This window comes from Ixodes scapularis, unplaced genomic scaffold, assembly GCF_016920785.2.
Source record: "Ixodes scapularis isolate PalLabHiFi unplaced genomic scaffold, ASM1692078v2 PGA_scaffold1__304_contigs__length_218370807, whole genome shotgun sequence".
Lineage (NCBI taxonomy): Eukaryota > Metazoa > Arthropoda > Arachnida > Ixodida > Ixodidae > Ixodes > Ixodes scapularis.
Genome location: NW_024609846.1, coordinates 193,214,371 through 193,241,514, shown reverse-complemented (window position 1 = coordinate 193,241,514; position 27,144 = coordinate 193,214,371). Strand labels below are relative to the sequence as shown.

General features: G+C 46.0%; 2 protein-coding genes across 3 annotated transcripts in view; both read right to left on the bottom strand.

Moving 5' to 3' along the window:
• Positions 1-1,917: 1,917 nt before the first annotated feature.
• Positions 1,918-2,892, bottom strand: LOC120842573 (zinc finger and SCAN domain-containing protein 12-like). The gene has a single exon (XM_040213708.1). The coding sequence runs from the start codon at positions 2,890-2,892 to the stop codon at positions 1,918-1,920; it is 975 nt and encodes a 324-aa protein (XP_040069642.1).
• A 4,234-nt stretch (positions 2,893-7,126) lies between these two features.
• LOC115314827 (monocarboxylate transporter 12) overlaps positions 7,127-27,144 on the bottom strand; it is a 44,796-nt gene continuing 24,778 nt past the window's right edge. For both annotated transcript variants that reach the window (XM_029973926.4, XM_029973927.4), the window contains 4 exons: positions 21,670-21,730; positions 12,977-13,483; positions 11,122-11,363; positions 7,127-8,115 (listed from right to left, as the gene is read on the bottom strand). In XM_029973926.4, the coding sequence (XP_029829786.2) occupies positions 7,943-8,115; positions 11,122-11,363; positions 12,977-13,483; positions 21,670-21,730 (983 nt within the window). In that variant the 3' untranslated portion in view covers positions 7,127-7,942. The remainder of the gene's footprint in view (positions 8,116-11,121; positions 11,364-12,976; positions 13,484-21,669; positions 21,731-27,144) is intronic.

Genomic DNA, 27,144 nt, shown 5'->3' with positions numbered 1-27,144 from the left:
ATAAACGCTAGAGGTTCAGGTGGCGCTAGTGTGCTGTTACATTTTGAAGCAGACAGTAAGCAGTCAGACATTGACTTCCGGTAATGTATTTCTATGGGAAAAAGCGAGTGCATTGTCTCTGTGCGCTCGATTATAAGAGCAAAAATTTCGAATAATTTGTACGTACTAGGCACATTGGAACATTTCTCAGTCACGCAGACGAAATAATTGGTCAGTTACAGCATTTTATTTGAAATTTGTGGCATCAAAAACGGTGCTAAAACCGCTTCGTACTTGTATTTATGTGCACTGTCGGACACTGTTAGCGCGAACACGGCGTCGACGAAAACCAAGAGAGACGGCAAGAACTACGCAGTAACACAGGATAAGTAACTCCTTGTGCATGCAGACGATCAAAATAAATTGAAAGCCACGTAATATAGTCAGATTTGCAATAAATAAGTACTGCTTTATTCTTTCTGCTCATGAATATGTCCGAAGATTCTAGTTCTGGGTTCAAATCATCACCCGCACGCTCAAATCGTTGCAAATAGTGCAGGTACTGTAACAGCTCCGGGGTCGTCCTTGCTGTCGGGCTCCGCTGGAGCCAGGCACCGACCAGGACATCAGGCAGAAGGAGCTCGGAAGCAGGGCCGCTTTTGACAACGGGTTTACTTTACATTTGTACAGGGTCGAAAAACAGCATCAGAAGACAGGAGTCCCGAAGAAGTCCGCTTCTTTTAACGGGACGCTCTTCCCTACATTCCCACGTAGGGATTTCAGCTAGCTATGTCAGCTCCTCCCTCACACACGGCGACACACCCCCGTCTCCGCCCACACACGCCATCAACACCATGCAGATTAGCTGTCCCAAAGACGTGTCCGCTTGTTCCCCGAGGGGTCGGCGGGGTCGGCGCGGCGCGCATCCATGATTGCTGCTGCAGCGGCTTCCTCTTCCGAAGGGAAGGTAATTGGGTGCGGGGCGCCCGACGGGTGGGGTCCACCTGGGAAGTTCGGGAAAGGATGCATTGAACTCGTGGGCCACTGTGGGATTCCTGGAAGGTCGAGTGGCTGGTCTTCTTCCCACGTCAGCCGGCCTCTTGAAAGGTCGCTGACCAGCACTCTCGTCTCGCCGCCGCCGCTTGTCCTTGAGCTTTCGGGAGCCCAATAGGTTCTTGGAACGTAGAAATGCCTGGAAGTTTTCCCACGTTTGCTGGCTTCTTGGAAGGTCGCTTGGACGCCTGTCGGTCTCCAAGACGGCGTTCGTTACAGCTCCTCCACGGACGGGAAGATCTCTGAAGGGGAGGAGTTTCCGCTGCTCTCCTGAAGAGATCAGCTTTGAGGTCGTCTAGAGTGGCCAACACTCCAAAGAAACACAGACCGCAACACACAAATCCAGCAAGCGACGCCACCCTCTCCGCAATCACCAGGCCCGCAATCACAAAAATTAACTTGTCAAAGTACAGTACGTCCTCGCGGACAGGAATGGTGACGTTTTTTCGCGCCACGCCATCCTTGCAAGTTTCCCAAAGCTTGGTCAGACTGGGATCGGCCCTCTGCTCTTCGATGAGCACTACCTTTGTTTCGGAGACGAGCTGTTCGAAGCCTTTTGAGGTAGGGGCTAATAGCACCCCATCTGTCTGCGTCAGGTGCTCGTAGGGGGTGTCCCCGTCTAACGGGGGTGTTTTCTCGCTTTCTACCCCTTTCCTCGTCTCTTTAGGGCTACTCTGTTCTAAAACCATTACTGGAGAGTCTTTTAGATTTCCCGGACTGGCATCGTAATAAGCAAACCGCGTGGACAGCTCGCGAACTTTAGCTCTTATGAGTGCCTGAACGAGACCCTCCCCGAGGCTTTTGCCCTGCTCTCTTAGAATCTTTTCTGTTCGGTTAGAAAACAAGTAACGGTACTGCGGCGGCAGTTTGTCCGAAACCGCCGCCTCAGTGCGAACCTCTCCGAACGGACCAGAAACGAGGACATCCGCCACGGGAAGACACACGCTCCCTCTCGTCTAACACCGACTTGATCCAACTACACTTTCCATTGTAGTTGGCTTCGGTGACATAAGTAGGGTGAACAAGGTCAATGGTGGCTCCACTGTCGCGCAACACGCGGCATGCCTTCCCGTTTACCGTCATGTCGAACAGGTACGGGCTCAGGAGCTCATCATACTCCGCGCACTGACTAGCGTAGGCGAAAACCACCCTTGGTTTAGTGCATCTTGCGGCAATGTGCCCCGTCTCATGGCAATTGAAGCACGTTATAGGCTTCCTTGCCTCGAATGCTTTCTTCTTTTGCCTATCGTCCGCGTCACTGCCCTGGGATGCTTTCGTTTCCTCATCCCCCTGATTTTCCTCAGTGTTCCTTCCCGCAGGCTCTCGCCCTTTCCATCCCTTTCCGCGTCGCTCGTCCCAGTTTGTTTTTTCGAAGCTTTTCCCCGTTCCTTCTTTGTTTTTTCTGCGCGAGCTATACTCGTCCGCGAAATCCGCGGCCTTGTAGACGGAGTCTACATCTGTTTTGTCTTGGATCCAAGTCCGCATGGGTTCACTTAGTGTCTTATAAAACTGTTCCAGCACGACCACCTCCAGAATCCTTTCTTTGTCGTCATACGACTTGGCTCCCTTCATCCATTCGATAAGATACGACCTCAGTTCGTACGCGAACTCCGCGTAGCTAGCCTCTGGCTTTTTGCTCACGCTTCGGAACTTCTGTCGGAACGCTTCCGCCGACAGGCGGTACTTTTTGAGCAAACAGCCCTTCACACACTCGTAATCGTCCGCCTCTTCCGCAGTTAGCCTGGCGATTACCCCAGCTGCCTCGCAGGGCAGTACACCCAGCAACCTTTTGGGCCACGAGTCCCGGTTAAAACGGGCCCCTTCACATGCCCTCTCGAAGTTTACAAGGTAGAGACCCATGTCCTGTCATACCTTAAATGGCTGTATCAGCTTCGACATGTCATAGAGATTTCGGCTGCCTGCTACCTCCATCTCTGGTCCTCCGTTCGTCTTCCTCAGTTCCACCTCTAAACGAAGTTTTTCAAGTTCCAATTTTTTTAAATTTTGCTTCGTCTTCGTTTCGGTTTCTGATTCGTTTCCACATTACCTCAATTTCATCGTTGTAAAGACCCTCTTCCTGAATAGCCTTAACGAGCTCCATTTTTTTCATTGATGTGCCCGCCTCAACCCCAAGCTCTTCACACAAGTCGAGCAACTCCGATTTCAGCAAGCGCTGCAGCTCCATGTCCGCGACCTATCTGGGCGGCAAACTCTGCTCCACTACCAAGAAGTACCAACTTCAAAACTTCCAAACTTTAAGGTAGTCCCCACGCCCCTGCAAAATCTCAACTCTATTTTACAGGCCAGCGAAAGGGAAAGGATGCCGTCACTCACCAGACTTGGATCACGGTCCATGAAATCTTTCGGCGCCGCCGCTCACTGGTCGTGGAACTCGATCCCACCGGCTGCCATCCAGTTGTAACAGCTCCGGGTCGTCCTTGCTGTCGGGCTCCGCTGGAGCCAGGCACCGACCAGGACATCAGGCAGAAGGAGCTCGAAAGCAGGGCCGCTTCTGACAACGGGTTTACTTTACATTTGTACAGGGTCGAAAAACAGCATCAGAAAACAGGAGTCCCGAAGAAGTCCGCTTCGTTTAACGGGACGCTCTTCCCTACATTCCCCACGTAGGGATTTCAGCTAGCTATGTCAGCTCCTCCCTCACACACAGCGACACACCCCCGTCTCCGCCCACACACGCCATCAACACCATGCAGATTAGCTGTCCCAAAGACGTGTCCGCTTGTCCCCCGAGGGGTCGGCGGGGTCGGCGCGGCGCGCATCCATGATTGCTGCTGCAGCGGCTTCCTCTTCCGAAGGGAAGGTAATTGGGTGCGGGGCGCCCGACGGGTGGGGTCCACCTGGGAAGTTCGGGAAAGGATGCATTGAACTCGTGGGCCACTGTGGGATTCCTGGAAGGTCGAGTGGCTGGTCTTCTTCCCACGTCAGCGGGCCTCTTGAAAGGTCGCTGACCAGCACTCTCGTCTCGCCGCCGCCGCTTGTCCTTGAGCTTTCGGGAGCCCAATAGGTTCTTGGAACGTAGAAATGCCTGGACGTTTTCCCACGTCTGCTGGCTTCTTGGAAGGTCGCTTGGACGCCTGTCGGTCTCCAAGACGGCGTTCGTTACAGTACCCGATAAAAACTGCCCGACATAGGAAATAATAAAAAGACACACCTTTCGTAGCTCACGTACTTTATTTTTTGCAATCGAATTTTTTTTGTTTTTTTAACCGATCGTAAAGATGCACGACGGAGTCGTTTTCATCCAATGACAGGACGGACACATTAGCAATATATAAGCACCACCGAAATGCTGGCGAGCCTTGAACAAAGTCTACATTCCTTTTGATCGCTAGTTTGCTTATAATCGTCACTCGTTTTTACATACCTTCCATGCAACAGAGGTTTGGGCCTGAAATTGAGCGAAGTTTAACATCGTTCTGTGGTAAAAACAAAATGCTGTAACTAAAGCAATTTCACTTTCACAATACCAATAAAGGTACATACTATACGGCACAACCGAAATAACAAAAATTATTTATGTTATTTTCCGGCGAAGAAACAAAATTCACGCGCATTTTCCCATAGAAATACACAGGGAGGCTGGATATGTAGACTACATGCTGTCTGCTTCAATTTGCAACCGGAAGCCCCGTAGACTAACGCCAGCTGAGCCTCTAGCGTTTATTGTAATAACTCTGTGTTTGAACGCAAACCTTTATCCAGGCGAAAAATAAGCCCGTAACAGACGACGCGTTGCCTAAACAGCGATTGGCGCGCCGACAGCGGTGCGTCAAAATCAAAGGTGACATATTGAGCTTCCGGCTAAGCAACATTTCCTTTGATTTCCTTGCTCTCAAGACTCTGACTGACTGGTGCGTCAAAATGGCGGTAGTCTCCTCTTTGCACCTTTCTTTCTCTTTCGCTCCTTCAGTGCTCTCTTCCCCTTCCTTCACTTTTCTCCTCTCCAGCGCCTTCGACGCGACATTCACTGGCCAGACTCTCTCCATCCGCGGCTCTGGCCACTGAAAAGCGCGTCTGCACGTACGCCGTAATGAGATCTTACAGGGCGTGAATGGGCGTGTGAAGGCGAGGTTGGTTTCAGACGTATGTGTTCTTATTAAATAAACAAACAATGTTATTAAAACCTATCTTGCAGGTAACATTACGTTGAACTAAATCATTTTGCAATAGTTTTCTTCAGAAAAATACTTTGTATCCTGAAATAAGCTCCTGGAGGCTGCACTCCCGGCCGCGGCTCATGTGAATTCGATTCTCCGTAATACTTTTCCGCGCTTTCTTCTTCTGCACGTTTCAACTGCTCTCAAAACGATTACGTGAACTATTGGCATAGTTAACGTATTCGTGCGTCGATAAAAATGCTGCCTGATGCCGATTTGAGACTAAAATCCTTGCTTCTGCACACTCTTTCGCAAAGTAACAAGAGCACGTGTTTTTCTTCTTAAGGTTGATTAAGACGAAGGGCTAGACCATTCCCCGAGGAAAGTGCCACCTTGGAATGCTCTACTCAATATTAAACATTTTAAGGTTAACTATTTTGTAAAAGAAGACACGTAGGGCAAGCGTTTCACAAACATGTGTGTTTTAACTTTTATTGAATGCTAAAATCATTAACACACTCGTTTAACTGAATAGTCTCAATTCACACACATTTGTGTTATTGAACAACTGGTTCCGCACTTCAGATAAGGTGCCCCTGGCCCCGCACTTTAAACACGAAAAACTCCTGGAAAGCGACTCCGCTTCAGTGATTTCTCTAAACACCCCCTTGTTTTGCTAAAAGCACACCCATAATTCGTAACGACTCCTCTATTCTCAATGCCCCCCTAAACCCCCTCCCCTAAATATCTAACCCCCCCCCCCTCCCTAAGTTCAATTTCTGGGAAAACCCCTGCTCCGCTTGTTGTCCTCCCCCTCGCCTTGTAGAGCGGAACGCAGCAGCACACCATCGCGAGCTGCTATGCGTGGGCAAAAGCGAGGAAACTATTTACATGACAGCACACCTAGACGCGATCGCGGTGGGAACCTGGAGCAATTAAAACAAACGCCAGAAGTGCTCAAGGCACCCACCGCAGGTCGTGCTGCCGTCACATTCACACGGTCGGCTGTCGCCGCGTCTGTGTATATATGTCTCTGCGTGTGGTCGAGTTACAGCGCCAGAAGGCACGGTGGCGGTTGAGCGAACTAAAAAGTACAAAAGAAGCAAAAGCAAATGCTGCGCGCTAAGACAGCAGCGGGTGACCGGGTCTCTCCTATAAATCCGGTCGTGTTCTACCCTAGCTCTGAATGAGGCAACGGCAGCGTCACTATAGTTTACGACTTTACGCAATTGTTTCAGGGTGGCAAGCACGTCGGCGTGACACTTCTCGAGCCTTTAAGTAGTGGACACAACAGATAGATTCTAACTCCTCCTCTTGTCCGCTTGTCATTGGGCCAGAATACCCCTCAATGTCGCCGAAGAGAAGTAGTTGTAACGTTCTAATCTCCTGACAAACAAAGTAACAGACACAAACCATAAACGTGTACACTAGGGTCGGGCACGATACCGCAATCAATAAACGAGTAATTCACAGACACCGGTTTCCCTTACTACTACGGCAGCGTCCTTTGTGTGGCTATCATCAAAATACAGAGATTACAAAAGCTGAGCATTTCTTTCTGAGTAACCCTCGTATAATGTTGCTGTGCGGGCAGCTTACACCATCATTCGTCATATTGGCCGTCCTCTCCCATGCAGGGATGTCACTTCAAGCAACCTCGCGCTTTTGGGATAGAAGAGCCTGCACAAACACTAATGGCTGGTGTCTATATTTTTCTGTGGCATTATGGGGGGGGGCACCAGTATTACATCATGAGTGACCCTCGACCGAAGGGAAGCTCGTGCACACTGCAGGTTTTACTCCCACAGTCAACACCATTAATTTGGCGACCATTGGGAGCGGGGATGCTTTTGAGAACACCCGAATCTTTCCATTTTCAACATACATTACTAGGACAAACCAGGCCTGTCGGTGTATGCAGTCTTCCTGCATGTGCTCTGCATCACTCCCCCCCCCCCCCCCCCCCCCCTTCGCCTGTACACCTGGTGAGCTCAAAACCAACTTAACTTATCAAAAATGTTACTTCTTGATTTTTATATAAGATACACTGTAAGCATTAGAGAGTGGTAATTGGAAACTATGCACACGTGATAAGGACATGATAACACACTCGCGTACATGAGCAGAGTACACAAGAACAGCCTCTGAAAAAGAAATATTCCACTCGTCTGCAGGAGCCCCGCCGACCGAGCGGCTCCTGAAGACCCGCACAATGGGTCCCTTTGAAGCAAGCTAGCAGAACTGCACTTTTGAAAGTCATTCCCTCATACCCAAAAAAGCTTTGCAGCCTCCTTCCTCACAGAAAGGGTGCTGAAATCAAACACGCAAAATTGCGATGTGTCACGTCCTGAAACTATATAGGAAGTGACTATCCTTAACTCAGAAGTCGCTGGTGGTATCGCATTATTTTGACAGATAAAGAAATACTGCCATTGTAACAAGAAACGAGTCAATGAATTAGTTGAATTGTACTCCTGGGTGCATTCTTTCTGTGAGTGTGTGTGTGCGTCGGGGATACATAAGTTTTACATGACAGTGATTTCATATAATGCAAAAACAAACCCCAGTCGGCGTCTGAGCTGCTTGTCCACTCTATATTAAGACTAATCACAGACACTCGACGGCGCACCAGAGGTTCTCTGTTCACATACCTTAAGTGGAGTATTTGATATTATTTGAGTTGAACGAATGAGTAGCGCTCGTCCTGTCGTCTTTGTGCCTTTATCGTCTTCGTTTTGTTTACGGTTTTTAGCCTTTTAAATGAACGAATTCGAATGCCTCAGACAACGCAGCTAAGTTGATGTGGTCGCCTGTTGTACTTGTAGATTTTCAATGTGATTCGATTTTCTGCTGGCGATCCACTGCCGAATACACTCGATGACCCAGACGATGCATGTTCCAAAGGACATCGCAGCCAGCAGAACATACAGGCTCTCGTACGACTTGCCGCGGTCTCGGTAGTGGCCTGAAACGACGGACGTTATTTTAGCGTGAAATCATATGACAACATGGGCTGTGTAGGAAGGACCCAACGCAAAAAGCAACATGGAAGTGGCGTCATTAGCGTCACGTAAACACGTTACGTGGTAAAGGTGATCACGTCACCTGGTAACGTGAAAAGTCTCCGCTGAACTCTGCGTACAACGTCATTTCAACCAAATGCCTCGGACTTCGTCGACTTGTCACATCTTGAACTTTGGCTAACATTTCAGCAACGTTACCGCAGAATTAGGGCTGCCAGGTGGGTAGCGTGTCATTCCCACTTCCTGGCTTAAGCGAGCAAGTGATTGTAGCGAAAATTCATGCCATTTTGCCGCAAGTGACAGTATGAGTATTGCTACACAAATGATATCACCGGGATTTTAACTATTCAGAAACGTTATCACAAGCATGACAATTTCGAGATGTTTGAGCAAAGTACCGTCGGAAATATTTTGTTTCAGTCTGATCAAACAAACTTTTCGCTTGTGCTGAACTGTGCATCAGAACGGCACTGCAGTGGCAGGGGGGTCCGGAGAGGCTCAGAATGAAAAGGCTGAGAGGGATGCACACTCACTGGCGCACGGCTCTATGTCAGATGATATGGGATCTCAAAAGTGCATTTTACAATCGTGAATGAGCCTATAACCATAATCACACCCGCCCAAAGTTAAGCTGGCTGGTGAATGCAATATCCTTACACCTAAACATCCGGTGACTATGGTCAGGCAACGTCTACAGATAGTTGACAAGCAGCATTTTCAGAAAGTGAACGGACAACACGCGAGAGCATCACTTGACTGTCAAGGAAACTTGACTTTTCGGGTTGAGGAATTCCGTGGTTTGTACACTTCTCATAGTGGTTGTCTGGTAATGAATAAGTAAGATTAAGTATATACTTTAATCGTAATATTACTCAATATGACCCATCATTACTGAAGTGGCCACGTCATACGAATAGCCGAGATGCTCACCAAATGGTGTCACCGGCATACTCTTCTACATGTGTGTATCTGCCGCATCCAAGAAAAGAAGCAAAGCCCTAGAGTTGAATGTTGTGCTGGGCCTCTAAACTCGTCAAACGCAAAGTTGGGGCCAAAGTTGAAGGAGCCCACCAATTGGCCTATCACGACGATGACTCCAACTTTTTGCTTCACAAGTTAAGGGTCCCTGGTTTCTTTGTAGAATACTTCGTCCCATTCAGTGCACAGAGGTAATCTACCAGTGCAGATCTAGATCTCAGTGGAGCATGAGCTAGCACAGCTCTAAACTCTGTTTCACGCTGAGTCCGAGTACAGGCGACGCTGCGACATGATAGAGCAAATCGCGCAGTGTGAAGAATGCACTATCACGTCGCTCGTCGTCTCTACGTGTTTCCAATCACGCGATAAACCAATCAGGCAGAGAGCAACGCCTAAGATAACGGTGCATTCACTAGGCATGATTGATTTAGGCAGTGATAGCAAACGCACGCTGACGACGACTGCCGTGACGATACAATTTCGACGCTGCTTTACTGACTGCTTGGGATTATCTCGTCGGCTGGTTTTAGACGTATAATGCGGCGCGAAATATAGTTCCCCAAGGTAGCAGTTAAGGAAACAAGAGTATCACGATCATGAGAAGAGCGCGTCACCCTACCAAAGGCTGGTTTTACAGCTGCAGCTGTTAGTGCCCCTTTCAGGGAAATCCGGTGAGACCGTATGCTAAAGTCGTCATCTCGAGATGAGAGGGATTTTACCGCCAGGCTTTTTATCTGTTCATCACCATCCCCCTCGCGTTACCTTCGTTCGTTCCTTTGGCGTTGTAAAGATTTGGAGGACAACGGCGTTGCCCTCGCACAATCTCTCTCTCGTCGCCGCTACCCCCCCCCCCCCCCCCAACTCAGACATGAACCAGACTATGCGAGTATAGTGTAATTACCTATTATGAACTACTGAGCAGAGTAGACCGAGGGCCGAAATGGGAGGAGAACAGCAAAGGGCGCATGCAGGACGCCTACCATCGCACACAAGATGCATCGCGTTAGCGACTTTCACATATCTTTTAAAGTACATCTACCGCAATTTTTATACGACTATCAAAGTTACTACAGCATTTATTCTGAGGCACACCAACGCAAGAGCTGCCGCTGTCAATCAAATCACACTTCGTGTGGTCGTTTGCAACTTTTGTTTCTCATTAAACATCGTGCTCACCGAACGTATTTCTGGCACGAGTGCCGCGGTGTCATGGGCACATGTGAATCATCGTATTCCAGTAAATAATTATATAGTTCGTGGCAAATGAATCTGGTTCCACGGTCCTTTAGTCAATAATTAAAAATAACCCAAATTTTAACATTTTTTCATCGAAAAGCTTCGGCTGCAGGGAGCTTTGTGGATGACAGTCGTCCCTGTCAGTTTAAGAAACGCAAGTCGTGGCAAGTATTGAGAAATTTATTATCACTACGCAGCCGATAAGCTTGCGGTGTTAGCCGATAAGAGTGACAAAGAACAAATCCTGAAGCAAATCCCGAAGCACGCACTGTGTTTCACAAGCTGTGAGTGGCTATACGGCGAGCAAGTGTTCCAACATGCGTCTCCAGTAGGAGCATGCCAATAAGACCGAAGACAACGTAGAGAACGCGTAGAAAACGCGCGGTGACGAGGCAGCCACACGCACGCTGTCATTGGTTTAGGTCGGGGGAAAACAAAATTCGGCCAAGACACTTGGCCGAATTTTGTTTGAAGCTTCTGAAGCTTCTGCGTTTCTGCGCGTTTGGCCAATGGGAGTTCAGGTACCGTTTAGCACAGCCAATGGGAATTTAGATGCCGTTTTTCGCTGCTACAGACAACGGCTACAGACAATGCGGCTTCGCTTCATGGGACCAGTTATTGCTTTCACATTAAAAACCACATAAGGCGCTTGGGGGGAAAACAAGGGCACGAGGTGCGCAATGAGCAGAGGAATCGCAGGCCGTATAGAGGATAAGAACGCCTGTGTATCGTACCTATGAGCAGCGGCCTGGGAAAAGTAGCCAGTCCAATGACGAGAGAGATAACGCCGATGGTCATGGGCAGTTTCTCCAGGCCAAAGTACTCGACGAGCAGAACGGTGAACAGGATAATGATGCTGCCACTGGCCAAGCCGAATACGAGGCTTGTGGTACCAAGCATCACCAAAGACCGCGAGTGCACCAGAGAAACGAAGGACGCAGACAGGACCAAGAAAGAGGCTGCCAAGACGTGTCTCCTGGATGGGTGGGGTGAACATTAGGCCTCACGCCAAACTGCCATGAAATTGCAACAAAAAATTACACTTCTTAAAATTTTATTGTGGGTAGGAGCCTTTACAACTACTTATCTGGCAAAACAGTAATAAATGTTTTACTGTTATGTACTTCTACATAGAACGCTGCACGAAACATGCTTACAGTTAAAAGTGTCCGGACTCTTTGCGTATGTTCAAAGGTCAAGCGGCGCCAGCCCATCGTTAAAACTCAAAAGTAAACGTTTGAAGCTTGGCAGAAATGCATGAATACCTTTCAAGCTCTCCAGAACCGCGAGTGAGTATGGGAGCATTTCTGCTCAAATACTGCACGTTTTCTGACGTACTTCAGAGAACTGAAATTTTTCTTAAGAGAAAACCCTGGACAACCTTCCCTACCACGAGCTCATACAGCACTACAGGACATTTTGAACGCTGCCAGAGCTTGCCAAAAATGATGCATCATAAAATATATTACTGAGTTCGCAAAAGAGCAACTGGATTACTCTTAGCCTAAGCCTCGCTGACCAACAGCTGGCAAGAGATTGTATCTCTAATTATAAACAACCTGGCGATGTCCTCACGTAGACCTCAAGAAAAATAATTGCGTTCGCTTTATCCATACCAACTCTTTTGTTTAGATAATTGTATTAGATCATGTTTTAATTCAGAATTTCATTCTTACTGAAGCTTACTCAGGACTTCTCGAGCGCCCGTTCTGCGCCGTAACCCCCAGCTCAGCGGAAGCTAGTACTGTTAACAGAGCTGGCCAGCTGCCAAACTTTTGCGCCGCGAAACAACTGCATGTGTTCGCGCGTCTCGCGTTTAAACGAAATGCACATGTCACCCCACACAATGCTGCCTTGTCTCAGTCTGTGCTTTCACCGTGTCATCGCAAGAAAGTAGTGGAAACAAAGAACGACAAGGCGACGTTTGACAAAGATCATGTGCAAGGTAAACGGGCATTGAACACGAGATTCTGCAGCGTATCTCATAAGATGCAAGTCGGCATATTTCCCTTTGGTCGACAGATCAAAACCAGCCGAAAATGTTTTTAAAGATCTCACTTTACTTGCAGATTGATCCTAGCGAGCGCTGCGTACTGGCTTAGCAGTCATATGTTGCCGTGTTTCTTTTAACAAATGGAGTAAATCAACTGCAGTGGATGCAGTATTTAGTTGCGGTATCAGGGTCGGACTAATTACTGGGTCGAAATTGTCTACGCTATACTTCCAACTTCGTGTGTTTATGCGTAACTCCGTCAACTCTAGGCCGTTTTAGTATCAAAATCTTGACAACAAATCAGTATGAGCGACCCATACTACCGAGCAGCGATCACGGTATCACTGTTAATGAGACAACTGACCTACCAATATGCGGCCGACAGTTTAGACAATTTGAGGAACTGGTAAATCTGGCCGCGCTGGTATATATTCGCGAATCGAATATCGATGTAAGTACAGACCACAATATTAATCCATACATACAAAGTGAAAACTTTGATTGATATTGGTCACACGGCATTTTGTTATATTACGGTTAATATAAGTGAACGTGCCTCTACGCATGAAAAAAAATTAATAAGCCAACACCCGTACCTCTGAAGTATCTTGCGGTCCGACAGTTGACCCGACAAGATGCGGCCCAGTAGGTCCCCGGTGCCATATGAGGGTAAGAGCAGCGCAGCTTCCCATTTGCTGAAACCTCTTCCGATGGCAAAGTCCACAATGGTGACATTAAAGACATTTAAATTGTACGTGTACACAATGCGCGTTGCCACTACAACGAAATACATGGCATTCTTGAGAAAAGACAGCTCTTCCCGCATGGGTATTAATGCTCCCTTTGACTTCGAAGCTTTATCGTGTTCACCGGAGCCTTCGTTTGTATTCAGGGGTTCCTCTACCGGGCTCTTGGGGCGTGGTCGATCATTGGGTTTTTTGGCCAGGAGGCAGCCGGCGGTGACATGAAGGCTGCAGGCCGAAAGGATCAGGAGAGTTCCTCGCAGCCCGTAGGCCTCGTGCAAGTACAGAAGGAGTGGAGGGAAAATTAATGACACCAGGGTACCTCCGGCGTAGCAGATGCCCATGCCCGAAGCACGATACCTATCGAAAATGAAAATAATCAGTAAATTTTTGTAGACCAACTATTTTCTTTTCTTTTTATTTTATGCAGACAGAGATAAAAGGGTGATTTCAGATAAGATCGACCAAAGGATGGCTGGTCGACATTTTCAAATCAACTGATGTTTTTATATGTTATTGTCTAGTGTCTGGTATGAACGAATCCAAACTTAGTTTTGACTAGAAAAAATACTTGGGGACAGGAAAAATCGTAAGGCATGAGGTGGTGGACAGTTGCATTAACGCGCACTGATGGAGGGGGCCCGTTTGAGAGTGAATAACTAAAGCGATAACATTAGGAGAACTCTAATACGTTTTAGGCGCACACTATGGGTACAGCTTGCTTGTAATATAAAGTAATCATATTCATTTAAAATTTATTTATTTTTCTAAAAATTGACAAACATGCCCGCTCGAACGACAAATGGCAAACTTTGGAGGTCTGTATCTCATGAAATAATTTAATCATTATGATATAATTTGCAGATATTATTCTACTAATATATAGCTAATATTTAAAAAAATAACTAAGGTATCTGTGTGATACAATAGTTAGGATATATTTAGTCAAACATGGAAAAAAAAATCAAACAAACAAAAATTCCGATGCGAATAAAAAAAAAACACCACCCTCGATTTTTTTAAATTTAGGTAACCTATTATACTCTATTTCGGCATTCATTTCCATTAAAAACATGTTGCATCATTTTATTGAGAAAGAAGATACAACTCCCCAAAGTAGGGTCCTTTTTCAAAGCCTACACTTAGCAGTGTTTTATACAAGAACTGACTCTGAGTTCCAGTTTCATGAAACCAACACACATCTTTTATATATTTTTATTCAGATGAGGCCAATGATAGCTAAAGAAATCGTTCACACACTTAAATTAAGGAGAAACTACTGTGTACAAAGAGGTATCATATTACGGACTAGTGATCCGAGAAAAGATCATGCAGCCATCGGCCACTAGGAACTTTGTTTACTTTATTCTCCTGCGACACTATATGCTATTCCCTCTTCCGCTCTACCTTCATCTCTCTCTCTCTCTCTCTCATATATATCCCTGATATATATCCAGAACAAAAACATGTTCAAGCATTCCCTTTCTGCGTGGTAGTGGTCTGTGGCTAGCAAAAATCATTTCCTCGCTAAGCTCACGATTATGGCAAAATAGTTGCCGGAAACCGCAGACGACACTCGTCGCTAGTTCTGGCAAAACGGCCGATACAATCTTTCTTTCGCATTTCCCCGCTCGCTGTCAAGGACAAGGGGGTTCACTTCAACCAGCAAAACATGGCCGCCGACGCCTGTTTACTGAGCAGTCATGCCTGTCGCCATCTCACTCGCTGGCGTCACGGGCGATAATATCAGGCACAAAGGGGCACACCAACCGGCAGCATTATCCCCAAATACTCGAGCCTCGCGTAAATACATAGAGTGTAAACGCTGTCGCCATGTTATCGTAGTAAGACCGCCCCCCCCCCCCCCCTCCCCCAACGGGGGACTGCAGTACGCGACGGCGTACTAACACAACGGCGACGATATCGACATCGCGGGCTCCGAATTTTCCCATAGTTCTACTTCACGGGCATTTCTCGAAACGCTTGATATTGTGTACGCCCGCCTGGAAGGATTTCAGGCGCGTAGTTAAGATAAGGCGGTTCTCCGCGGAAAAAGAAAGCAATTTCACAAAAGCTTAAAAGCGGCGGCGACGCGTGTGCGGTGAACGCTTGTAGTTTTGGTGTAGACAGGGTGTGTGTGTTCTCGTTGTTGACACTAGCCGGCTATAAGGCACTGCAGGCGGTAGCTCAGTACAGCAAGGGCTAATCCGAGTGACCATCAACGTAACCCCACCGCCAACCCCTCGCGAACCGGTCGCCGACATGGCTCAGGCTGTGTCATGAACCACGTGGTAGAAGCTCGGGTGCTTTCATATCAGCGCGTGGAGGGACGACAGTGCGATTCCGGAAAGTCTTTTTCGAAGGCCGCTGACCACAATTTTTTGTCTGGAGACTTTCCCTCTTTCTTCCTTTGACGTGGATCAAGCTTTGCCGACAGCCTCAGTTGTGACCTCTCTTTTCAAATGTACGTTTGCAGTGAGTGAGCTCCTCAGCCTCGGACTTGTCACTTGTGCACCCAGTAGTTCTTTCACTTGGCAATTATATGCCATCAGTTGGGGTTTAATTTCTATTATTTATGTATACATTATGAAGACGTCCTGGAGCTCCGAACGAGTGTTTTGTGCAGATTACTTTTGCAAACACAAAAAGACTATACCAAAGCAGCGGAATTTTCGAAGTGTTGGCGAGTTGGACCTAAACTCGTTGAAGCAAATTCTTCCGCCTGACTGTTCCACCAAAGTGAGTGCGACGGACTACCTGTGCTACCATTGCTTCATGCACATCACTAAGGAGATCTCGATGCGAAGCTCAGAGCAGTGCCCTGACATATTTGTGCCAGCTGAAGAAGCAATTGAAGATCTAAATCGCAGCATACTACCTACAGATGTGTCGCCGCTGAGACAACGAAGCGTCGTAAGAAGTCGGGACAGGCCTGCCTATGTCAAGAGAAAGCAGACAGAACTGGAGCAGGTTGCTGTCAAGAATATACGCTCAAGGCTACGTATTGCGTACGACAGGGACGCACCATCGGGGTCGTCCGAACCAACATGCTCCACATGCACTGAGTGGGTGGACAACTTTCGGCAGGCCTTTGAAACCGCCACCTCTCTCCGGGAACGTTGTCAACTGCTTACACTCCTGCCGTCAACACTGACGAAGAATGAGGTTCAAAAGATGATTCCACAGGCCTCAATGTACCTCATCAGTAAATCCCGAAAACTCAAGGAAAAGCATGGCGTGTGGTATGAGCCGGATCCTTACACGAGGTGCAAGGTAAGCCCTGAGAACCTGCCTGCTGCCCTAGAGTACTTCACGAAAGACGAGCTACAATGTTCGCGCCAAAGTCCCAACCAGAAGGACGTCATCTCTGTCATGCTCAACGGAGAGAAAACGTTCGTGCCAAAGCGCTTCATGACACGCTCAATACGAGAGGCCTTCCGTATATACAAACACAAGCATCCCGATTCCGGCGTTGGGCTAACGAAATCTTATTCGTTGCGCCCTAGATGGGTCCAATGTATTCCACACCAGGAAGTGTGCGTTTGTGTGCGCTGCGCCAATTATTATCTTTGTATTGTCGCTCTAGAGAACGTTACAGGCTCAACATTCAACACTGGTGAAATGAACTCGGCATTTCTGTGCGACCCAGCAACAGAACTGTGCCTTCAAGGAGACTGTGATCACTGCCCAAAAGGCTAGTTTCTTACACTCCAGGAACTTGATATCCCGGAGGATGAAGAGATTGTGCTTGCAACATGGGAGTCCGGCGACCTTGTGAAAAAAACTTTGGAACCTGAGACTTTCCTAAAAGTCATCCAAGTGACGGTTGGAAGTTGGGTACTTCACAACCATATCCGGCAAACGCAAGGTAAAGCGATCTACGATGAAAAACAGTGCATGCAACGCGGGAGCATTGTCTTTCATTTTGACTTTGCTGAAAACTGGACCATCGTGCTTTCTGACGAAGTGCAAGCATATCACTGGAAAAAAAAAGAAGTTTCGATATTTATATGTGTAGTGACGACAAGAAAATCTACAAACAGCTTTGCCATCATCAGTGAGGACCTGTGTCACGACGCCGCTCACGCTTGCTTGGCTCTAGAAAAAGTGAAGGAGTGGGTTGAAGACAACGTTGCGGTATACTCGTACGTGACGTACGTAAGTGACGGCGCCGCCAGTCATTTCAAGAATCGCTACCAGCTTCACCAATTTGCAAAGGACGATTGCCCACAAGCCCAGTGGTTATTTTCTGCATCTGGACATGGGAAAAATGCATGTGACGGAGTTGGCAGACTCGTGAAGCACCAGGCCACGCTGAACAACCTGAGAGAACGTTCAGTAAGCGCAATTCAGACGGCCAGGACAATGGTGAGCGTTCTATCAAAGAAACTGAAAGGCGTGCATCTTGTATATCTGGACGAAAATGAGGTTGTTCGGTATCGTGAACAAAAAAAAAGAAGAGTGGCTGACGGTGCGCGCCTTCCCTGGCATTCAGTCTTGGCACGCGTGGCGGCTCAGCAAGTCATCAACAGAAGGGACCTGTGACGTATATGTAGCACGGACAGTCGGATCTGCTTGGAAGCAACTTTATTAAATGGGTACAGCGAGGAAAACCTTAGCGTAAAGTGCCGAATTTGATTTCCCAAGGACTGCTCATTTTGAATGCAGGGACATCTTATTTATCACATTTTTCTTCACGGGGTATTTAACCTACTGTTTTTGTTGGTGGTTACTAATAATTTTTATCTGATCACTATAAAAAAAATCCCAAAATGTTATCCTCGAGCAGAATAAAATATATCGGCTTGCCACGATTCATTCATACACCGAGAGCATCGAAGCTGCTCCAGTTAGGCACTATGGCATCCGTCACCTGAAATTGTTTGTAATCGTAAATACACAGCCAACCTAAATATCTTACTATTATATCTTTGTTTTTGTGTGTGGAAGTAAAGTTATTTATTTTACTCTAGATGTAAAATATACCGGAAGATACAACTTCACACTGCATCATATTTTCTCAAATCATTAGTCTCTAATATGATACCACTTTGTACGCTTATGTAAAATGCTGTATATAGTTTCTCCTCCCTTTTACTGTGTGACCGATCGCTCTTTTTATCAATGACCTCATCTGAATAAATGTATATCAAAGATTTGTGCAAGTTTCATAAAACTGGAACTCAGAGTCACTTCTTGTATAGGACACTGCTAAGTGTAGGCTTTGAAAAAGGACCCTACTTTGGGGAGTTGTTTCTTCTTTCACAGTGCAATGATGCAACATGTTTTTAATAGAAATTAATGCCGAAATAGAGTATAACAGGGTACCCAAATTTAAAAAAAATCGAAGGTGGTGTTTTTTTTTTATTCGCAGTGGAATTGTTCTTTGATTTTTTTCCCACGTTTGCCTAAATATATTGTAACTATTGTGTCACTCAGATACCTTAGTTACTTTTTCAATAATAGCCATATATTAGTAAAATAATGTCTGCAAGTTATGTAATAATGATTAAATTATTTCATGAGATACAGGTTTCCAAAGTTTGTCATTTGTCGTTCGAGCAGGCATGTTTGGCAATTTTTAGAAAACTAAATAAATTTTTAATAAATATTATTACTTTATATTACAAGCAAGTTGTACCCATAGTTTGTTTGTAAAAAGTTTGAAAATTCTCCTAATTTTATTGTTTTAATTATTCACTTTCAAACTTGCCCCCTCCATCAGTGCGCGTTATTGCAACTGTTTACCTCTCCCTGCCTTACGATTTTTCATGTCTCCAAATTTTTTTTCTGGTCAAAACTAAGTGTGGATTCGTTTATACCAGACACTAGACAATGTCATATAAAAACATCAGTTGATTTAAAAATGTCGACCAGCCACCCTTTGGTCGATCTTATCTGAAATCACCCAAAAGCATAATGCCTTGTGGAGATTTTGCATCTACAAAATAGAGCAGTCTACAATGGATAGCAAAGGAAATATAAATTACATAGGTTGCATCAGCTAACTTGTGTCAATACCTAAACAAACGCGGCTGCACACTCTGCGTGTGAACGCAGTATTGTCCAACGTCTTATTGAGCAAGAGAATAAAAGTTTTTAAATGTTCCAAACTGCCTAATTATCACACGTTTATTAGCTAACTTTTTATGCAATAATATGCACGCAAAACCATCCAAAACAAGAACCTCAGAGCATGAGAGACATCTCATCTCGCCATTCCACCAAAATATCCTTCATGCGTATCATTCTTTTTTTTTTTTTTTTTTTAAATTGCATGCGAGCTCTTTTTTTAAGTCTCTTGTGACCAGGGCCTAGCACTGCAAGTTCACCAGTAATGTAGTCACGTGAAACGTTTTCACGTGATAGACTCTTGATAAAAACGTCACAATGGGATGTTCCTGAACAAACTGTACAACATCAGTCAGTATATTAAAAGTTTGCGCACATGTTATTTTTCTTAAAAATTAGCAAATCGATCAGTGTTAATCGGCCGGTTTGCCGCATCGCAAGAAATATATTGAATGTTTGGAGGATTGTGAACAGTACTGCATTGGTTTCACACGATAAGCATTCACAATCTCTTTTTAAGTCTCGGCACAAGTTAGCTGAATCATCCTGTATGTTTCAAACACGAAAGAAAAACAAAGGAAATCAATAACGAAACATAAACAAACAGCTTGAATAAGGGCCGTGCTATGACGTCAGCAATTATTAATCGCGTAACGTTGTGTAAATATACGGCAAAAATACAAACCTCACAATTCTCAAAAAATATTTTTAAACAAAAAATAGGTCAATTTAAGCTTGCATTGTAAATCAAATGGACACGGCGTTATGTTACTAACACCGCATGGCTGAGCTAACAGGGGGTTTCAATTACAAAAGAAAAATATTAACTATATTTTGTTCAAATATATGAAGCCTAGATCGAATTAACTTAGGATCACCTCTCAAGGTTACCACCGGACCACACATCACAATGTTTTATACTTGGGTACAATGGGGCTGCGATCCCTCTATCTACAATTAATTAACGCCTCAAATATTAGGGAAATGTGTATCTCATAAGCTCAGTGGCGTTAGATCTTAAAATATCAAGAACATACAACATCTATAACGGTGATCATAAAATGCAGTAACGAAAATCTTCCTACACTAAGATTTTCTGCTTTTCCGCGAATGCAAATAATATTAAGTAAGTCAGTTAGGGTGATTTCATATATTTTCGACGAAGGCCACTCAGTCATTTTTGTGGTCATCAATAGCTTAAAGAGACACTACTACCGCCAACATGTTTTTTTTTTCTAGGCAATTTGATATGGTGTCAGTAGACTACCCAATCTATATTTTGCTACAGAGTCACGCATATGTCTAATAAACCCACAAAACTGAACTGCCCAAAACCAACACCGAAGCCGTATTTTTTCTCTTGTCAAAGTTTAGCCCTTAGTGCTGTTGCTGTTAGACTTTGCCCCCCCCCCCCCCCCCGCTCCCCCCCCCCCCCCTCCCGTTGGACCTTTTGATGCCCAGTCAGGCGACACGATCGCCTTTTGCGCCAAGGTACCATTTCACGAAGTATGTACCCCTTAAAAGAAAAAATAAACTGATTGAGTGAACCACGAGCACAGAAGCTCATGGCCGGAAGTGACGTGCCTACACCCGACAGCGTTTGTTTGTTTGTTTGTTTGTTTGTTTGTTTGTTTCTCCGGTGTGTGAAGCAGACAGCGAAGTTGGTGCACCATTTGTCGTGCGATTGTTCCGCACTTATATCCCTTCCGCTCGATGTTCTGCGCTTGACGACCGATTGGCAGGTAGCACGAACGACAGTGACGAGGTATCGGCCCACGTCCATCGCAGCGCTGGTTCGCGATGCACCGCGCTACGTCGCCATATTGAGAAAGACGTGCACATGCACTTCCTGTGATCCGTACAACGTTGTTGCTGATTTTTTCTTTTCGATCAATGCGTTTGTAGCTTCTTGGAGGCCACAAAAATGGGGCTTGTATTCGTTTCTATTTTTGATATCGAATGTGTGTCTTACATCACCCACGGCTTTGAATATATTTGGCACACATAGTTTGAACTCCACCTGACCATGGAAACGAGAGTGAGCACGACTGAAACCGGCCAGTTATCGATCACCGTTTTTTTCGGGCAAAAAGAAAATAAACTTCGAGCCGCAATTTCTGTTCTGGCTAGTTGCGCTCTTATTTAGCATCTACAAATAAAAACCTCGGCGAGCATAGATACCCCGTCAATGTCTTTTTAAGGAAGGCAGGGAATGCCGAGACCCGCTTCTTCCCACTATTGCTTCTCGACCATTGAGAAGACGGCCTCAACCGACACGCACGTCGAAGAACGATTCACGAAGAAGCGTGAACCTAATAACGCTTCAGGAAGAAAGAAGCTTGAACCTAATAAACCACGGTCTACGTTGTTGTTTTTTTTTGTTTTTTTTTTAATATGATTGAATATAATTAAGGCTAAACATTTACGCTTTGTGAGGGTAATTTCAACTCGCATTAGCAAGACGAAACACTTACCGTTTGAAATATGTGCTCATAACAACCAAAAGGGAAGGAAGCATCAGGCCTTGTCCGAGAGCTGCGAAACAGAAAATGTGCATTATTTAATATAAACAAATATTTTTTTTTGTATTCTAAAAAAAAATATTAATTACGAAATTGCATCAAGTGCGTCGTACTGCATCATCAAAATGTATGCCTCAGCATATATGCTTGTTTTTCATTTGGCTATATATTTTCTAAGGGTCGCCATGATAGTAGTGAACGACAACTTAAGAAACGTAATCCGTGGCGAGACTCGAGAATCTTATTGATGCGAAAGCATTAACGGTCGCATAGAGGGAGTCGACTCATCAGCTTTGAAACCGCGCCAAAAGCCGCGCCAAACGGTAGCTAAATTCCCCTTTCCCAATGGAGCGAAGTGAAGTCGCGATCTGAAGCCTCGCAAAGCGCCACGCAAAACGGCAGTTAAATGAGGCCGAAATCTGATGGATAGGCTTCCATTGGCCGCCGCGTGTAAGTTTCAAGGAGCGCCACCCCATGGCGCTTCGGGTCCGCGCCGCCAGCGTGCCGGTAAACGGAATCGGCTGGCGGCGGGACCTCACAGAGCCCGCTCGGGCAGACTCCAGAGCGGCAGGACGGCCGATGTCAGCGCGACACGGCCACTTCACGAGTGCGCGCGCAAGAACGACATTCATGCTTTCGCAACTTATAAAAAGTGCATTTATGTACCCCGAGCCTTTTATCAATCCGCGATAAATTGGTTTTTGGAATTAGCCGAAGAGAACTACTAAACACGAATCACATAGCAAGGAACGAGAACACAATGAGCCACGCCATGAGTTACTTAACCTGTACATGACTAGACCTGGAGAAATCAGAATTGTGATAAACACTGCTTCGGGGTGCATATTTTATATATTTTGGGAAGAAACTTCTCAAACTTCAGATACGTCTACCTAGCACTCTGTACTTCATTTCACCTTAAATGGACACTGACAGGGTATTATGCTCGCCAAATATTTTATCTTAACATGATATATGAGAGTTTAACTACCCAGAACACAATTTGCGACTAAATATTCGCTTTCTTTCCCCGAGAAAGGCCAGTCGAGAATTGCCCGGTTTCTGTCGTGCTACTCTCTTTTCCATGGACACGTGGCGTTCAAACTATGTCTACACAATAGATTCAAATTACAGAAAGTACATGTACTACGTGATTCTCAATATGGCGACGTACCGCGGGCTGGACGACGCGATGGCCGCGCGCGACAGAACAACGTTGCGAAGGAAGGGGGCCGCTACTTTGGAATGTAGTTCGTGGTACCGGCCAATCGATATTCATGCGAAGGATATTGAGCGGAAGAGATATAACCATATATGTGCAAAACAATCGAATCACAAAGGTGCACGCAACTTCGTCGTCGTCTGCTTTACACGCCAGAGAAGCGGAGAAACAAACAGACGCGGTCGGGTGTAAACCCACGTAATTTCCGGCAGCTCTCTCCTCTGTAAAGGTACTTGTCGTTGGGATAGTTGGTGATGAACGTTTTGAACCACGCTTAAACGCACTAAATATACAAACACAAGAGAAAAGACAAACGTAGGCGCTTAACATTGGGAAGACCGGGAGGAACACAAAAAGCTGGGCCCATTGCGCCCGTGCTTGTGTTCGTCTTTTTAGCGCTTTTAACCATGGTTCAAAATCTCCCTCCTTCTGTGTACACACCGTCCACGTGACGCGGCCATGAGAGCAGTTCTCATGTTCGGTTTCGAGCAGTTAAGTCTTTTTTTTTTTTTTACTTTATTAAAAATATTCGTGGATGTGACACCACCAAGATATTGATTGGGTGGTCTCCTGACGCGAAATTAAATCGCCTGGCACCATAATGAAAAAAAGAATTTGGGGTTGTCTGTGCCCCTCGAAGTCCAGACGCAGCCGACACTACGGGTAATGGGACCAATCAAGCAACTTCAAAAGCGCAAGCCACTATACACGAACTCAACTCTGTGACGTTACGGCGCGGTGGTGGCGCGTCGGTCGCACTTCCGGTCTGGGGCTGTGGGCAGAAGTCCCCATGCCAGACGTGTATTCCTGCGTTGTTTAGAAAGGAACCGGACAAAAACCTGCCTTCTCGTCAAAACGCCGCGACTGGGGCCGTACCAGAAGTGTCGAGAAAGGTTTGAAGGTCAGTTTTCACGCGCTCGGTTCGTCCGAGAATCTGGATATGTGCCGTGAAAAGGGAAAAGCAGCAAAAACAACAATTGCTCGGCCGGTAGCACTTTGGGTTCAATTCACGGTTACTTGTGGTCATCAGATTTATTCGTTTTGTTCCAATATGAACGCCAAAAAACTGTCAAGTGGTGCGGACCACTTGCGGACTACTTTCAGTGCGTGTTCAAGTTCAAACGGCCGCCTGATCGGTCGAACTGTCCTCTGCTCTTTTAAACGTTTCTGCTTGTCGTCTCCTCTCTTAGACGACGCCGGCCCGTTGACCAAATGTTGGCCCGGTACTTGCAATAAGAAGTAAGTGCAGGCCTCAAAAGACTTAAATTTGAAGGTTGGTAAGCAGGCTGGATGTAAAAAGTAGATACAAGGCGATGTTGATCATTGTTACCAGTGGCCATCGCCCAGTTGCTATCCCTAATTTACTTGGTCCGATTCTGCTTGCAATTTTCAGTATCGACGTCGACCATCTCAGTTACGGTTCGCGCTTTTGCAGCCCGAGCGGCGTCGCGACTGAAAATTGCGAGCAAAACCGCATCCTGCGAATCAGGCTTTAGCGTACATACGCGCGGAATGAATCGCCACATGTCACATTATTCCCGCGAAGTTTTATGGTGTAACGAGCCTCGGTAATTTCGCTGACGCCGCTCAAGTAGTCAGCCATCGCCAGGTAAGACGTAGAATTAACAATTCGAACGCGAAAAAGGGTAGGGGGACTCACACCGACGAGGACAACATCGCATTCCAATGGCTTCTTGATGGGCGACGGCGAGCTTCTTGCGAACACCCCCATCGCGCATGCGCGGCGCCGGTGTGTCCGCTAGGGGCACTCCGGCTTGTTTGTAAACATGAGTTGGTGTATAGTAAATAGCAACGGAAGAAGGTAGGGCGAGGGAAGGGAAGGCCGCGGAGGAGGAAGCTGATGGAATGCTAGAAAAGAAAGGGGAAAAACTCCTCCTCTCTACAGTGTCCCATGTGCTTCCTCCTCCCCGGCCTTCCTTTCCCTCGCCCGAGCTTCTTGAGTAGCTACTTACTATAGTGGCTTGCGCTTTTCAAGTTGCTTAATTGGTCCCATGACCCGCAGCGTCGGCTGCCTCTGAACTTCAGCTCAAACGAAGTATAGGAGTATACGCGTGCATTCGTTTCTCACAGACAACACATTGGGCCAGTGTGTGAGATTCATGAATTCACCGAATGAAGACGTAAATAAACAAGTTGGTGAGGGATTGGTGTTTCACGGGCGTATATTTTCTCGCTAAATTTAGCGGAGAAACTGAATGGTTCTTTAGGTCCCGTGACGTCAGGCCATATGGCGTCAATTCACCCTGCTGAAATCGGGGAAGCTGGATTGCTGTCTAGGTCACAAGACGTGAATTTTCCTGTTAAATTTAGCGAATAACAAAATTTATGTATAGGTCACGTGACTTAAAGTACCGGCTAAATTTAGCGGGAAACCTTATTCAAGTTTTGGCCACAAGACGCAAATTTTCCCACTAAATTGAGTGAGGGAACTAAGTTCTTGTATAGGTAATATGACGTAAGCTTTTTTCAGCTAAATTTAGCGGGAAATCTGAAATGGTCTCTATTTTCCGCCACGTAGCGTCACCTGACATCAGTTTTCCTGCTATATTTAGCTGAGAAATGCACGGACGGGCGGACGGACGGAGAGACAAGATTTTGGGAATGGGGGTAGCGTTAAGAAGCAGTTAGCAGTTCATGCTTTAGAACGACTTCAGTAGAAAACATAATCTGCTCAGGAACAATGAGCACGTGAAACGCCATGCACGAAGTCGTGCGACTCACAATTTATTAACTTCAACGCCAGGGGACCAAAAGCGGGCACGGCCTTTCACTAGAACCTACAAAAGGAGCCTCCGGTCACTGCCTGGACGGGACTCGGTGCCGACATGAAGTGCTTCAATTGCTTACGCTTCCTTGTACTTCGGGTTGGTCTCTCTTGTAATGACGTTAACATACCGTTCAAAACAAAGTAACTGGTCGGTGCCGTGCCCCAGCACCATCGCATTTGTGCGTATTCATGCCATCTGTAAAATTTTGCTATTTCAATGTTCAGTTGAAGCGTATGTATTTAAACTGTTACTATTGGTGTCCGGAGATGTCGAATCCAAACCTGGGCCATTCACAGAGCGACAAGCAGAACAGCTGCTCAAGGCTATTGCGATCCTGTCAAAACTAGAACAAGGGAAAGATTCTCTTTTACACGAACTAACAGTTATAAAAAAACAGCTTATTGTTAACACAAAGCTGGATACCCTTGCGGGCAAAATGACTGCACCAGAAACAGAAATGGCGTCCTTAAGTACTGTGAAAGTAGAAATGCAAGAAATAAAGGATGTCGCCTCAGAGCTTACTTAACAGCTCAATCGCCTGTCAGCACAACAGGATGACTTGGAAAATAAATCTAGGCGTTACATTCTTATCTTTTACGGAATTGAGGACGACCAAAAAGAAACGTGGTCCCAAGCACAAACCAAAGTTATGAAAATATGTGAAACTAAATTCGGAACAAAACTTTCTGAATCGGACATAGAGCGCTCCCATAGGCTGGGACGCTTTAGGTGCGACGAGCCAAGGCCCGTTATTGTAAGTTTTCTTGTCTTTTAAAAGAAAACAACACCTTCTATCATTGGGATTTAATTAAGCACAAGGATTCTGGAATTGCGATTAGCGAAGATTTTTCCGAAAATGTGCGTTGCGAACGAAGGCAGCTTTTGTACTTTGGGAAATCGCAAGGAGATAGCTTTAAACTACGTTTTAACAGGCTTGCTATCGGTGACTCTACCTTTTTTTATGACCACAATAAACAGTCTGTTAGAGCTCAATCATCACAATTCCGTAATCGGCATCGTCAACCCGTATCTCTAGCGAGTTATCTTGTTCTGCTTTTGAACTGTCACAGCATAAAAAATAAGGTCGACGACTTATCCTCTCTTCTTGCATCAAAAAGACCTAGCCTAGTCATTGGCATTGAGTCCTGGTTGGATGCTTCTATTCCTAACGCCGAGGTTTTTCCATCTGATTTTTGTGTCTATGGCAAAGAGAGAAACACGCATGGCGGTGGGGTCTTTATCTTGGTTCATCACAGCTTGCAGAGCACTGGAATCAATACTAATAACAGTGCTGAGTCAGTATGATGTAAGGTAGCACTTCAAAACGGTGAATTTTTGACGGTTGGTACTTTTTACAGACCTCAGGGTTCTAGTAGTCAGCCGCTGCTAGAAATATCAGACACGCCGCAGTCTGTT

Excerpts from the sequence above, each read along its gene's own strand:
- LOC120842573 (XM_040213708.1), bottom strand. The coding sequence starts at position 2,892 with ATGGGTCTCTACCTTGTAAACTTCGAGAGGGCATGTGAAGGGGCCCGT.